The sequence below is a fragment of the Perognathus longimembris genome, chromosome 4 (genome assembly GCF_023159225.1).
Source record: "Perognathus longimembris pacificus isolate PPM17 chromosome 4, ASM2315922v1, whole genome shotgun sequence".
Taxonomy (NCBI): Eukaryota; Metazoa; Chordata; class Mammalia; order Rodentia; family Heteromyidae; genus Perognathus; species Perognathus longimembris.
Window position 1 is genome coordinate 84241830 of NC_063164.1, and position 15930 is coordinate 84257759.

At 39.0% G+C, this 15930-nt stretch overlaps 1 protein-coding gene across 3 annotated transcripts in view; it reads right to left on the reverse strand.

The window, feature by feature from the left end:
* Rab3gap1 (RAB3 GTPase activating protein catalytic subunit 1) overlaps positions 1–14545 on the reverse strand; it is a 93990-nt gene extending 79445 nt beyond the window's left edge. For 2 of the 3 annotated variants that reach the window (XR_007210806.1, XM_048345578.1), the window contains exons 1-3: positions 14492–14545; positions 14331–14386; positions 9479–9554 (exon numbers count right to left, since the gene is read on the reverse strand). Coding sequence is in view for 1 of the 3 variants with exons in the window: in XM_048345578.1 (XP_048201535.1) it covers positions 9479–9554; positions 14331–14386; positions 14492–14509 (150 nt within the window). In the remaining 2 variants the exon portion in view is untranslated. Of the gene's footprint in view, positions 1–9478; positions 9555–14330; positions 14389–14491 lie in introns of those variants that run through there. The other variant, XM_048345579.1, reaches the window with a different exon arrangement.
* Positions 14546–15930: the final 1385 nt, after the last annotated feature.

Consider the following 15930-nt stretch of genomic DNA (forward strand, 5'->3'; position numbering starts at 1 on the left):
AGACTCTAGATTAACATCTGTTTCTTAGTACACACACACACACACACACACACACACACACACACATACGTCAAGTTGAACAATCTGAACTAGCAAACAATCTAGTCCAAAAGTTGCCTGTATTTTAAGCTACGATGTAAACTGTGTATCTACATGTAAATGAATGAAATAGAACCCATTTCTTTCTTTTAGTACTTTTTTTCTTTTTTTGCCAATCCTGGGGCTTGAACTCAGGGCCTTAGTATTGTCCCTGGCTTCCTTTTGCTCAAGGCTAGCACTCTACCAGTAGAGGCACAGAGCCACTTTCGGCTTTTTCTGTTTATGTGGTGCTGAGGAGTCGAACCCAGGGCTTCATGTGTAGGCTAGCATTCTACAGCCCCCATTCCCAGCCCCCATTTATTTTTTTTTAGAACCCATTTCTTACATATAGAAATTAAATTTAAAATGGACTGCAGACAAAAATATAGGAGCCAAAACTATAACTGTCCTGAAAGGGAAAGAATAACTCAAGAGTGATACATCTATAACATGGAGAATGGGAAAAAGGTATGTACAAACTAGATATTTCATAGAGATTTATTTCCAAGATTTATATCTTACAACTAAACACAAAGGCAATCTCACCTAAGAATGGGCAAAAGATCTGGATGCTTCTGTAACAAAAACATAGTGTGAACCCATTAGGAAGATGCAAATCAAAACTACAATGAGGTACCACTTCAGATCTACCATGATATAATCAAAAAAAGTGGAAAAAGCACTGATGAGAATGTGGAGTGATGCAGCCTTTTACACTGATCATCAAAAAATAAAATGGAAAACAACTTTGGAAAAATCTGTTGTGTCATACAAAATTAAAAAGAAAATTACGATTGTTACAGAAATTTTACTACTACATATACACTCCAAAGACATTAAAAAAACAAACACCCATATAAAAAGTTACATATGAACATTAATAGCAGTATTTTTCATAGTGACCAAAAAGGTAGGAACCCAAATTTCCGTAAAGGACAAATAGATAAATTGATGTATTTTATCCATACAATAATTATTTAGCAAAAGGAATAATGTATTGACAACGCTACAGCATGGACACCTTGAAAACAATGTGGTTAAGTAAAAGAAACTGGCCACAAAATACCACCTACAGTATTATATGATTCCATTCATATAACCTCATTTTTATATATAACCTCATCTTTGTGTATGTAATTATGTGTATCTCAGCAAGGATCTTTTTTGTTGTTGTTGTTAGTTGCAAGGCTTGAACTTGGGGCTTAGGCACAATCCCTGTGCTCTTCTGCTTAGGGCTAGCACTCTACCACTTTGAGCCACAGCACCACTTCTAGGTTTTGTGGTGATAAGAGTCTCGTGGACTTTCCTGCCCCAGCTGACTTTGAACCATGATCTTCAGGTCTCAGTCTCCTGAGTAGCTAGGATTACAGGCATGAGCCACCAGTGCCCGGCTTCCAGCAAGGATTTTAATTAGTCCAAGTACATATACCTGAAGTCATTACAAATATTCTTTTTTTTTTTTTTTTGGCCAGTCCTGGGCCTGGGGCTCAGGGCCCGAGCACCGTCCCTGGCTTCTTCCCGCTCAAGGCTAGCACTCTGCCACTTGAGCCACAGCGCCGCTTCTGGCCGTTTTCTGTATATGTGGTGCTGGGGAATCGAACCTAGGGCCTCGTGTATCCGAGGCAGGCATTCTTGCCACTAGGCTATATCCCCAGCCCCAATTACAAATATTCTTAAAAGACTACACAGAATAATTCCCCTACACATAAACATACGAACTAATATCTACTTGGTGCCTAGTAAGCCCAGACAATTTATATGTAAGAGTGTGTCTTTTTACACTATGATGTATTAATCCCATTTTATAGATGAGAAAAAGGAGTTTGAAAAACTTGCTCAAGGTTACATCTCTAAATGCTAAAGCTAGAAACTTGATCCACTTGGGCCCTGTTTCTTCCACTAGAAGCTAAGGTACATATCCTTATATAGAATTTATATATGATAGATATAAGGCAAGACAAGTAATAACCATCAGTAGGTCAAATTTAAGGAGATGTTGGATAAATGCTTAGTAAGTCAGAAATGGATGGCTGCTACAGAAAAGTGAATTTCAGTTTGCCATTTTCATATAAAATTAGCAAGGAAGAAGAGACAAAGTTTTAGGGCAGGACTACTTAGCTGAAGTTTTCTATGAGGGTAGAGAAAAGGTAAATGAAACAGAAAATTGACCATGACAGTTAGGAAGGAATATCAGTCATAGGAATCTAAGCTTACCATTCAAGAAAGCCACCTAGGTCTGTTTTTTGTTGTTATTTGTTTTTCAACCACTCAAGGCTACTACTGCTCTACACTTGAGCCACAGCTCCACTTCCAGCTTTTTTAGTGGTTATTTGGAGCTAAGAGTCTCACTGACTTTCCTTTTAAACTACGATCCTTAAATCTCAGACTTCTCAGTAGTTATGGTTATAAGTGTGAGCGAGCCACCACCACCAGTGGCCCAGCTTGCTACTGAGCTCTTACGTGAAAGCATATATGACAACATTAGAATTCCTCTGAAAAAACTGGGAGAAGGGAGAAATCAGAAAGAAAAAGAAAGGTGAAAGTTGAGTAACATAGCAAAAAAGTAGAAGATAACTTAGATCAGTGATCACAAAAGAAAAGCTATATTGAGGTTAGAATTCTTAGGTGATGAGTAGTTCTCACTGACTACTAGTTTAGTAACTCAGGGTCATTAGCTTTTTCTACTTGTCTCAATTTCTATCTTTAAATAGGAAATAGTAGTACCTACCTCTTGAGACTACATTCAGACACAGAAACACAGATCAAAACCACAGTGAGATATCACTCCAAACCTACTAAGATCACTATTACGCAAAACAATACCAACAAACGACAAGTGTGTTAAAGATGTGTAGGAATTGGAACCCCTGCCAGTGAGAAGGTAGAATGGTGCACCAACAGTAGGAAACAATACAGCAGCTCCTCAAAATAATGAAACATATAATTCTATATGATCCAGCAATTCCACTAATGGTACACGCTGTAAAGAATTGAAAGGAACATATTTGCATATGTTCATAGTAGCATTATTCACAATAGTCAAAAGTGGAAGCAAGCCCAAAGTTTATCAAGGGAAGAATTAATAGGTTTTTAAAGTGGTAAATACATACAAAAATTATTCTGCTGCAAAATATATGATACAGAATAAACAAACCTTGAAGACATTATGCTTTGTGAAACCAATTAGTCAAAAAAGGACAAATGGGGGTTGGGAATGTGGCTTAGTGACAGAGTGCTTGCCTAACATGCATGAAGCCCTGGGTTCAATTCCTTAGCACCACATAAAAAAAGCTGGAAGTGGTGCTGTGTGTTAGCCTTGAGCAAAAAGAAGCCAGGGATAGTTATCACTCAAGCCCTGAGTTCAAGCCTCAGAACTGGCAAAAATAAATAAAATAAAGACAACTATTATATGATTCTTCTGAGCTTGTTTTTCTTTAAGTAGCATTTTAGTTTGGGATGATTTAAAAATGAACACAGATGGTTATCACAGTTGCATAACAATGTCAATATATTTAATACTAATGGATTGTGCACTTAAAATACTAAGTGTAGTATTTTTCCGTAGTCATGTCAGCCAGGCACTGGTGGTTCACATCTGTAAATCCTATCTAGTAAGAAGGCTGAGAACTGAGGATCACAGTTCAGTCAACCCAGACAGAAAAGTCCCTGTGAGGCTCCTTTCAAGGATATAATGAATGCTATAGACCACCCTCCCAAGAAAATATTCTCATTTAAAATTAGCCATGCAGTTCAAGCCCCAAAAACAACCAACCAAAAAAAAATTATCCATACATACAGTTTAATGAGACAAAAGTCTGTGGACTAAGAACTCCATTTATATATGATGCTTAAAGCCCTTCTAGCTACAAGGAGTTATGAATCCTTCACCTAGATGAATTATAATCTTTATAGTATGACAAATCCAGATTCTAATACAATTTTTATTTTTGGTAGTACTGGGGTTTGAACTCAGGACATCATGGTAGCCAAGTACATTATCACATCCCCAGCCCTTTTTGCTCTAGTTGTTTTTTATATAGTCTAGCTTTTGGTCCAGACCAGCCCAGGAGAGATATCATCCCTTAGGTGGAACAACAGGTAAGACAGGTGAGTACTACCACATACAGCTTTTTTCTCCTGAGACAAATTCTCAAGAACTTCCCTTTACTCCTCTTCCTCCACCCCGCTGGGCCTTGAACTGTAATTCATCCAATTTCTACTTCCACACACCTTTGCTGGAAGAACAGAGAGAACACTGACAGCTAAAGGGGCATGGATAAAATAGCCATGGAGCAAGAGCTAGAGATACAACTCAGTCCTTTCCTAGCATACTGGATTTCCTTGGTTCAATTTCCAGCATTCCCAAGGAAAACAAAAAGAAAAAACAATGGTCATGGAACAAAGGAAAAAGGACCCAACAACCTGAAAGTGGGGAATGGAAATGGAAGACTATTTTTTTTTTTTTTTTTGGCCAGTCCTGGGGCTTGGACTCAAGGCCTGAGCACTGTCCCTGGCTTCTTTTTGCTCAAGGCTAGCACTCTGCCACTTGAGTCACAGCGCCACTTCTGGCCATTTTCTGTATATGTGGTGCTGGGGAATCGAACCCAGGGCCTCATGTATATGAAGCAGGCACTCTTGCCACTAGGCCATATCCCCAGCCCCTGGAAGACTATTTTGATAAGCAGTAAGAGAGGAAAAAGTTTCTAGTGCTCTCTAGGCACTCTACAAATGAACAAATGACAAATGCACAAAACAAATAAATGAGCAAGAGAGTAGCTTGAAAGAAGTCTTTGTAACATGAGTCAGAAGAAGGAAAATTTAATATTTATGAAGTATCTAGAAATCGGATTTTAAACATGTACTCCTTTGTGGAAAAATACAACTGAATTTCTCACTTTCATTAACTTTTAGAAAAAGAATATTTTTTTTTTTGTACTGGGAACCGAACCTAGGATGTTGCACTTGTTAGGCAAGCACTCCACCACTGAGCTACATCCCAGCCCCAGAAAAACTTTTAATTAGAAAAAAGTATCAAATTACTAAATTTAATTCCAAGGAGAAAATGACTATTTAATGAGAATTATAAAAATCTAATAAGGGAAATCAAAGAAGACACAAGGAGATGGAAAGACCTCCCATGCTCATGGGTAGGCAGAATCAATATAGTGAAAATGGCCATATTGCCCAAATTGTTATACAAATTCAATGCAATGCCTATCAAAATCCCAGCCACATTCTTCACTGAAATAGAGAAACCAATCCATAAATTCATATGGAACAGCAAAAAACCTAGAATAGCCAAAGCAATTCTAGGCAAAAAAAGCAGTGCAGGAGGTATCACAATACCTGACTTCAAGCTCTACTACAAGGCCATCATAACAAAAACAGCATGGTATTGGTATAAAAACAGATCGGAAGACCAATGGATTAGAACTGAAGACCCAGAAATAAAACCGCACTCTTACAGCCAACTGATATTCGACAAAGGAGCTAAAGACATACAATGGAATAAGCATAGCCTCTTCAACTACTGGTGCTGGGAGAACTGGGCAGCCATATGCAGAAAACTCAAAGTAGACCCAAGCCTATCACCATGCACCAAGATCAACTCAAAATGGATCAAGGACCTCAACATCAGACCTGAATCCTTGAAACTACTGAAGGACAGAGTAGGAAAGACACTAGAACTTATAGGCACAGGAAGGAACTTCCTGAATAGAGTCCCAGGGGCACAACAAATAGGAGAAAGACTTGACAAATGGGACTACTACAAATTAAAAAGTTTCTGCACAGCTAAGGACATAGCCACCAAAATAGAAAGACAGCCAACGATATGGGAAAGGATATTTACCAGCACAGCAACAGACAAAGGCCTGATATCCGTCATCTACAGAGAACTCAAAAAACTAAGCCCCTCCAAGCCCAATAAACCTATTAGGAAATGGGCAAAAGAGCTAAAGAGAGACTTCACAAGAGAAGATATAAAAATGGCCAAGAAACACATGAGGAAATGCTCAACATCCCTGCTAGTAAAGGAAATGCAAATAAAAACAACCCTGAGATACCACCTCACCCCAGTTAGAATGGCCTATACTCTGAACTCAGGCAACAACAAATGCTGGAGGGGCTGTGGGGAAAGAGGAACCCTTCTCCATTGTTGGTGGGAGTGCAAATTAGTACAACCACTTTGGAGAACAGTATGGAGGTTTTTCAAAAAGCTCAATATAGACCTACCCTATGACCCAGCCATACCACTCCTAGGCATCTATCCTAAACAGCAAAATCCAAGATATCAAAAAGGCATTTGTACTTCCATGTTTATCGCGGCACAATTCACAATAGCTAAAATATGGAAACAACCCAGATGCCCCTCCACAGACGAATGGATCCAAAAAATATGGTACTTATACACAATGGAATACTACATAGCGATTAGGAATGGTGAAATACTGTTATTCGCAGGGAAATGGACAGAACTTGAACAAATAATGTTGAGTGAGACAAGCCTAGAACACAGAAAACAAAGGGGCATGATCTCCCTGATATATGACTGTTAAGAAAGGGAGACGGAGAGACAGTAGAGACCAAGTCTGTGAATACTGTATATGTTCTTGATACATTGTATATTGCATATGTCAACCTGACCTAGACAAGGGATAGAAAAACAGGTCGTAAGATATCATAAGAAATGTACACACTGCCCTACTATGTAACTGCACCCTCTTTGCACAACACCTTGTAAAAAAAATTATGTCCAATTAATAAATAAATAAATAAGAAAAAAGTATCAAATTACTAAATTTAATTCCAAGGAGAAAATGACTAATCAAAAGAGGAAAAAAAGAACCTATTTCATAGTTGCCTATGAAACTAAATACAGAAAGATAAAAATGTACTGAACTATCTAGATAACTGCCTTTTGTATAAGGTTTTTAAAATGTCACATTTTAACAAAACATACAATCAGCTAAATATATAATCTGTTTATAGTATTTATTTTCTCTAACACATGACAAACTCAAGGAATTCATCATATAGTCTTTTTTTTTTTTTTTCCAGTCCTGGGGCTTGGACTCAGGGCCTGAGCACTGTCCCTGGCTTCTTTTTGCTCAAGGCTAGCACTCTACCACTTAAGCCACAGCACCACTTCTGGCCGTTTTCTGTATATGTGGTGCTGGGGAATTGAACCCAGGGCCTTATGTACATGAAGCAAGCACTCTTGCCACTAGGCCATATCCCCAGCCCAGCAAAAATAATTTTAAAAACCTGGAATATACATGCCTACTGGCACAGACCACTAAGAGATGCTGACCAATCGTGTCCTCGTGGGGGAGGGGAATTAACAAAGCATAAAAGCCACTTCCCTGGGAGACAGTCAATGGACATCCTGATGTGGAGCTCCTCTCTATGAAGTCTATACTTTTGCTTCCAATAAACCTAATGTTTTACTATTAAATAAATATACATATATACACAAATACGTTTTCTCTTTTTGGTAATACCAATCTTTTTTCCAAGGATGACACTTTCCAAAAAGAAATGCTTTTTTTTTTTTTTGGTAGTGGAGCTAGAACTCTGGGTACTGTCCCTGAGCTCTTCAGCTCAAGGCTAACACACTCTTCCACTTGAGCAGTGTCACTTCCAGTTTTCTAGTGGCTAACTGGAGATAAGAGTCTCACTGACTTTCCTGCCCAGGCTGGCCTTGAACCATGATCCTCAGATTTCAGCCTCCTGAGTAGCTAGGATAAACAGGCATGAGCTATCAGCATCTGACAAGAAATGTATTCTTTACCTGACTTATATAACTGTAACCCTCTGTTCATCACTTTTATAATGACAATGAAAAAAATTTTAATCTTTTTTCCTCTTCCAGGTAAATATCTAGCTTATTTTGCCTTACAAGACTTAAAAGACTTCAATTAAAAGACTTCAATTGTTGTTAGGTGCTTCTGGTAAGTACAATAGAATGATCTATCAGAACTTCACATTCCTCTTTATTAAAAAGTTAACACAAAGGTGTGGGGATATGGCCTAGTGGCAAGAGTGGTTGCCTCCTATACATGAAGCCCTGGGTTCAATTCCCCAGCACCACATATACAGAAAACAGCCAGAAGTGGCGGTGTGGCTCAAGTGGCAGAGTGCTAGCCTTGAGCAAAAAGAAGCCAGGGACAGTGCTTAGGCCCTGAGTCCAAGGCCCAGGACTGGCAAAAAGTTAACACAAACATATTTTGACACAGAATAACAATTTACTCTGTATATTACAACAAATTTTAAAATGATATATATTTTCTAGTGTTGCTTTATCTGCTCATTTATCTGCTCATTCAGGAAATCTGAATGCTTTTTGATAGATTCAAATCCTGTTACCACCACCATAATGCTAGAAAACCTTGGTAAATACTAAGAATTGAGAGTTCTTTTCAGGGCTTACATCCAATTAAATTATAAATTAATACTAAATTAATAACAATAACAAAATGATCAATTTTACTTCATAAGAATTTAACAATCTAAGAAGGTACAAAATATTAAATTGTAAATACCCTCACTGAGTTGAGAAAATAAAAATTGGTTCTCAGAATAACTTCTGATACATTTGTGGTGTGGTTTATTAGTAGAAAAAAATCAATATCTTGAATTAGTATTTGAGTTTCACCTCAATTCTGCAGACTGCTTTTCATTCTTATATAAAATCCTCAAAACATTCATATGCTACAAATGAGTTACTCATAGTGATATAAAATATGAAAACTATGAATTACAGGTTTTGAGTTTGTTTTGTTTTTTTTTTGCCAGTCCTGGGCCTTGGACTCAGGGCCTGAGCACTGTCCCTAGCTTCTTTTTGCTCAAGGCTAGCACTCTGCCACTTGAGCCACGGCGCCACTTCTGGCCATTTTCTATATATGTGGTGCTGGGGAATTGAACCCAGGGCTTCATGTATACAAGGCAAGCGCTCTTGCCACTAGGCCATATTCCCAGCCCCAGGTTTTGAGTTTTAACTCCAAGATTTTCCCTCATTAAACAAAATATTCTACCCAAGAGATTAAAAGCCCAATTTTCCTGATGAAAACTTTGAAAAAAGTTATCTAACATTCCAAGAAATACAGAAAGAAAATTGGCATAAAAAGTCACATATATTTTATTTTAAAAAGATTTCACAAATGTCTTTCATATATTATTTGCTATAAATTCAAATCCAAATTCTTCCAGATGCTATTTGATGTTTATATACTATGTAACTTTTTTTTTTTTTTTGGTGCTAGTCATGGAGTTTGAACTCAGGGCCCATATGCATAACTTTTAAACATTTAATTCAAATGTCCCAAGTGCAGGAAAAGAATTAATCATGTAAGTTTTCAAAATATATACCGATTTAGAGACACCAGCAAATAGATCTGACCTTTTCAAGTGGCCTTCCCATAGAATTTCCAATCAGTTTCCAATCATTCAGGACTTCTTCAACTTTAGAAATAAACCTAGGAAAGGAGGGGAAAATTTTTTCTAAATATGTAACTGCACATTATACAACTACTATCATGATACAATTACTTTAAAAGGAGCTTTTTTTTAACGTTTTTTATTATTATAAAGGTGACGTATAGAGGAGTTACAGTTACATAGGTCAGGTAAAGAGTACATTTCTTTTTGGACAATGTCACCCCTTCCCTTGCTCAATCCCAGTTTTCCCTTAAAAAAGCTTTTTAAAAGTATATTTTAACATTCTGATTAAAGAAAACTCAGTAAGTTAATATTATCACTAGTCCAATTGATTACTTCTTTATTACTTCTCTTTTTCACTAGAACGGAATAAAAGTAGAAAAGGAATAAAAGTAGTAATAATCCCACTTAGCTCAAGAATCTTTTAACGGTTTTTTTGTTTGTTGTGTTTTTTTGCCAGTCCTGAGGCTTGAACTCAGGGCCTGAGCACTGTCTGTGGCTTCTTCTTGCGCAAGGCTAGCACCCTGCCACCTTAAGCCACAGATCCACTAGGACCTAGAACCTAGGGCTTCATGTATACGAAGCAAGCATTCTTGCCACTAGGCCATATTCCCAGCACCCGCAAAGAATCCTAAGTTTTAATTCATTTAAATCTATCATTTCCCAATAAAGATAATCTACCTTCTTTATAAATGATAGATCTTTTATTAAAATATGATAAATCTTCGACAGAAAAACTTACAGATGAAAATACTAGTAAGATAATTTTGCAAATAACTCTCTCCTCTACATGCAAATTAGCAGACCTATTCAATTCAACTATCCTTTAAATATATTTAAGAATTATCTGACTTTCTCGTCTTTCTCCCAAAAGAAAACATTGTTTGGAAACTTGGTATATTAAATTAAACAAGTTTTAAGGGACTGCTGACAAGAGAATTCAAGTCAACTTCTCAGCTTTAAGAAGTTGCAGACATCTAAAAGCTATGCACTATTTTAGCCAGGTGCTGGTGGCGTATGCCTATAATCCTGACATGGTTCAAAGACAGCTGTAAAGTCTGAAACTCAGTATCTCCAATTAACAAAAAGGTGGAAACGGAGCTGCTGCTCAAGCTGTAAAAAACTAGCCTTGGGCAAAAAAGCTCAGGGATAGTGCACAGACCCTGAGTTCAAGCCCCAGGACCAGAACACTCACAAAAACAAATCAACAAGCTGGCACAAGGGTCTCTCACAAGTGTCTCTATAATCCTACCTATTCAAGAGGCTGAGATCTAGGGATCTCATTTCAAGGCTAGCTCAGGCAAAAATGTTTGTGAGATTCTGTCTTCAGTTAACCAGCAAAAATGTGGGACTGAAGGTCCTCAAATGACAGTTTAAAAAAAGTACAAGAACTGGAGTTCAAACCCAGTACTGACACAGAAAGAAAGAAAAGAAAGAAGTAAGGGGGGGGAAGGGAGGGAGGACAGAAAGAAGGGAAGGAAGCAAAGAAAAGTGAAAGGAAGAAAATGAAAAAATAAAAGTAGTATTAACCCATACACTAATGTACTTTTGGGGTTTTTAGTCAAAATGACAACTATTAGTTTGAAAATCAGTGTCCTAGAAATGCATTTGCATATTTACAAAAGAATTAAAACGTAATATATATCCGTAAGTGGGAAAAAAAAAACTTTGCATAAGATATATACTACAGGGGCTGGGAATATGGCCTAGTGGCAAGAGTGCTTGCCTCGTATACATGAAGCCCTGGGTTCGATTCCCCAGCACCACATATATAGAAAACGGCCAGAAGTGGTGCTGTGGCTCAAGTGGCAGAGTGTTAGCCTTGAGCAAAGAGAAGCCAAGGACAGTGCTCAGGCCCTGAGTTCAAGGCCCAGGACTGGCAAAAAATATATATATATGTATATACATATGTACATATATATGTATGTATGTACATATATATATATACACACACACTACAGAGAGTTATATATAATAAACCTCTGCCTGTGGTGCAGAGCTTGTCTGGTAAGAACAAGGCCCAAGGTTCCATTCCAAGCACTCAAAAGCATTAAGTGCATACTGTACTTGCAAAGGTAAAAAACTGACAGCTATCTTCATGTTGGATTATAGCAAAGACTTATAAGTTAGTGGTACATCCTCCACTCAATGGTATAATAGGCAACCAATGAAAATCATGTTTGGGGCCACGAATGTAGTTGTTGATGGCTTGAATACCAGCTACTTGGAAGGTGGACAGCAGGAAGATCCAGTCCCCTGAGAAGTTAGTAGGAGCTCATCTCAACAAACAAAATCTGGGTGTAGTAGCATGCACTTGTCATCCAGCTATGCAGGAAATGTAAGTGGGAGGATCACCGCCCAGGCCAACCAAGGCAAAAAACATGAGACCCTATTTGAAAAGTAAGCAGAAAAGCAGAGAGTGTAGCTCAAGTGGTTGAGAACCTTACTAACAAGCTCCAGGTCCTGAGTTCAAAGCCCAGTACTGAAAGAAAAGGTGTATATATACATCTATATGTATACACATACACACACACACACACAGTTTGTAGAACATTTTAGGAAACAAGGAGCTATTTACATGTTAAAAGAAAACAAAGAAGCTATAGAAATAAGTATTGTCCAAACAGTTTACAACACACAAGACTAGAAGGAAATACATGAAAAATTAATAGCAGTTATCTGTTAGAAGTACATTTACAGGTCTTTATTTTAATAATTATAATTTAAAATATAATTCAAAAAATTAAAATATAGCTTCTAGAGTAAAAAGAACATCTTAAAATATTTGTTGTACAAATTCATAGTTATAATACAGAAATACTTGTTGCATAAACTGCCTAAAAGAATATTTAGACTTTATCCTACAAATATTGAGATCTGACTGGAAAACTTAGTAACTTTTTCCTTAAGAGCTGTCCATATCTCAGTTAAAGGATTAGTTAATTCCTTATTCTAAATTAGTTTTTTTAGTAGCTTTTGTACAGGTTCATCTTTCCTCTCCTAGCTCTCATGTCATTGTAAATTATAAACTAATTTGTATTATTCTTTTTTGGAAGGGGCAGGACTGGAGTTTGAATTGGGAACCTTGTGCTTACTAAATAGGCACTCTTACCTCTGAGATTTCCAGCTTTGATTTATGTTTTTTTCTACTAGACAAACACGAGGAGGAACCGTGTCTGTTTTTACTAAGTCCCTATATCCCCAATGTCCCTCTTTGACACATGGACATGGGCAAATAATACTTCAAGGAACAAAATAAAAATACTTCAAGGAACAAATGATAAAGTTATTGGCTTCTGCTTAATTCACCCAATAAATTACCTGTATGGTAAATAACAGATTTTTCAAACATTACACTCCATGTTTAAAAAACTTCTAAAATGTAGTATTTTCCTCAAGAATTGTAAAATACTGATTTTTCTCTATAAACAAGATAAAAGCCAAAAACTTAGTTTCCTATTTTGTAATAGTCCTCATAATTGTATTTAATAGTTACTTCTACATGAGGAGCTGAAATTCATCCTCAAGTCTCTACTAATGTCAGTCTCTTCTCATGTCTAACCAACCACTTCCCATTTTTTTCCCTTCATTTGTGTGTGAAAGAGACAGAGAAATATATGGATCTAGTTTTTTTTTTTTGTCTCCTCAGCTCAAATTATCTTCCCACCTCAACCTCCAGAGTAGATGGGATTATAGGTTGACCTACAGGTCAGCATTCATTTCCCATTCTCAAAGCAGCTCATTTCCTACCTTCATTCCACAAAAATAACCCCAACAATTTTATAGTCCACAAAATCATCCTAAACCACTATTTATAGTTAGTACCAAATGGCTTACATTTTATGCTCAACTTTATTAAACATAATCAATCTGAGAGTTTCTCCCCCAAAATATAACGTCATATATAGATAAGACTAGTCAATAAAAGCCTTGCCAGTGTGGTTATCCTACCCACTGGGGGGGGGGGGGGTGCAGGAGGGGGGAGGAGTAATACACAGGTTAAACTATTATTCCAGCAGGGTTCCTTTTCTATTTTCCTATGCCATCCACTGACCATGATATATACAAATTTCTCCCAATCAGAAAAATTATAAACTATTAGAACAATCTAAATATTGACTTCTAGCCCGGCAAAAGTGAAGACTTCTATGACGCCGAACAGAAAACTTTATTCAATCTGTCACTCCTCCACCCACTTGGCTTACAACTAATTTCAGTGATACAACAGTTGCGTCCAGACAGCTGTTCGTTCTTACGCTTTTTAACAGGCACAGGAAGACTGGGCAATCCCCCCTCCCCACGCCCAATCTGTGAGGAATTGAAGTGTTCCAAACCCAAGAAGACAAGCAGACTTTGTGAAAAAAGGTGGTTGTGCAAGACGGGCTGGAGGTAGTGGGAGTGTGGCAGATGCGCAACCATCAAACGCTCGAAGGCCTCATCCTGAAACGGGGGATAACAAAGTACACGGGAAGGAGAAGCGCAGCTGAGAAGTTCACTGCAGACAACCAAGTAAGTCAAACGGACGCGAAAAGCGGGCTGAAGGAATTAGGAAAGTGGTCGGGAGTAAACTTTTTCTCGAAGCCTGGATCCCCAGCGTTTGAACGACGGGGACAGGCCTGGGCTTATGAGCCGTGAGACGCGGAAAAGGCCCGGGGGAGACCTCAGCGAGCCCGCACCGGCATGGGGGGGGGGGGGGAAGAGGGGGAGAAGGGGCCCGGGGTCACGTGGACCGTGTTTGGGGGACGGGGACGGGGGGGGGGGGTGAGGGTGGAGACGCCAGGCCCAAGGTCCTAGTAACTAAAGACGCCACTCACCTTTCCCATTCCGAGGCAGTGGTGAAGTCCGTGATCTCAAACACCTCCGACTCGGGCTGCGGAAAAAAAGAAGGAAAAGAAACTGAGCTCCACTGAGCTCCGGAGTGCTGACGTGGAGGACCGAACTTAGTGACGGGGTAGGTAAAGAGCGGAACACAAACCTCACTGTCAGCCGCCATCTTGAGGAGCGCCAGGCCGGGCGCAAGGGCAGCTGGGAAAAAGAGAAGAGCAAGGAACTAGGGAGGGGCGGGGCAGTAAGTGACTGGGGGCGTGTTGAGGGCGTGGCTTCAGTCTCGCCCCGCCTTCTGATGTGAGTCCTGCTTGGGGCAGAGAGAAAGTTAGCTTTGGTCTTCCAGGCAGGTAGATTTTTAGCACGCCCTCCAAAGCCATTCTTGCTTTTGTGTGTGTGTGTGTGTGTGTGTGTGTGTATGTGTGTGTGTGTGTATTTGGGGGGCGGAAGGGATGCTGGTCTTAGTGCTTGAACTCAGAACTCTGTCCCTTTTTTGCCCAAAGCTAGTGCTGTACCACTTGAGCCACAGCTCCACTTCCAGCTTTTTGCTGATTATTTGGAGGTAAAAGTATCACAGACTTTCCCAGGCAGTCTACCTCAAACCGCAATCCTCAGATCCTAGTACTAGATACACTTCTGAGTATCTAAGGATTGCAGGTGTGATCCACCAACACTGGGATATTTTTAAGTACCTTGTAGAGGTGTGGTTATGGGAAGTAACAGAAGGACAAGATCCTAGTCTTGCATAAAACATACATTGTGTATGTTTTCACTCAAACTTCAGTCTTTTTTTGTCTTTTGTTTTTTGGGGTTTTGTCAGTCATGAGGCTTGAACTCTGGGCCTGGACGCTGTCTCTAAGCTCTTCAGCTCAAGGCTAGTGCTCTACCACTTGAGCCACAGCACCACTTCCAGTTTCCTGATGGTTAATTGGAGATAAGTCTCACAGCCTTTCCTGCATAGGCTGGCTTTGAACTGTGATCTTCAGATCTCAGCCTCCTGAGTAGCTAGGATTACAGGGAGGAGCCACAGACACCCAGCCAAACTTCATTGAGTTTTAGGCATCTACTCTACCTACAAAAGTATTTATGCTTTATGCAGTTAGGTTATGGTATGAAATAAAATCATACTAGCTATTCAGGTATGCAGTTCAATAGAATCTTCACTTTTTAGCTGTTAAGGAACAGAAGTGGAGCCAGACATCTGTGTAATGTGTATATGTAATCCTAGCTACTGAGGAGGCTGAGATTTGAGGGCCCTGGGTCAAAGCCAGCCGGAGCAGGAAAACTCCATAAGACTAATCTCAAATTAACCACCAAAAAGCCAAATTGGAGCTGTGTCTCAAATAGTAGAGTGCCAGCTTCAAATTAAAAACAAAAACAAAAAACTAATAGCACTTGGGCCCTAAATTCAAGCCCCAGTAGAGACACACAAAAAAGGGGAAGTGAGGCCAGCTAGCAGGTTAAGAATTCTATTTCCGGGGCTGGGAATGTGGCCTAGTGGCAAGACTGCTTGCCTCCTATACATGAAGCCCTGGGTTCGATTTCCCAGCACCACATATATAGAAAACAGCCAGAAGAGGCGCTGTGGTT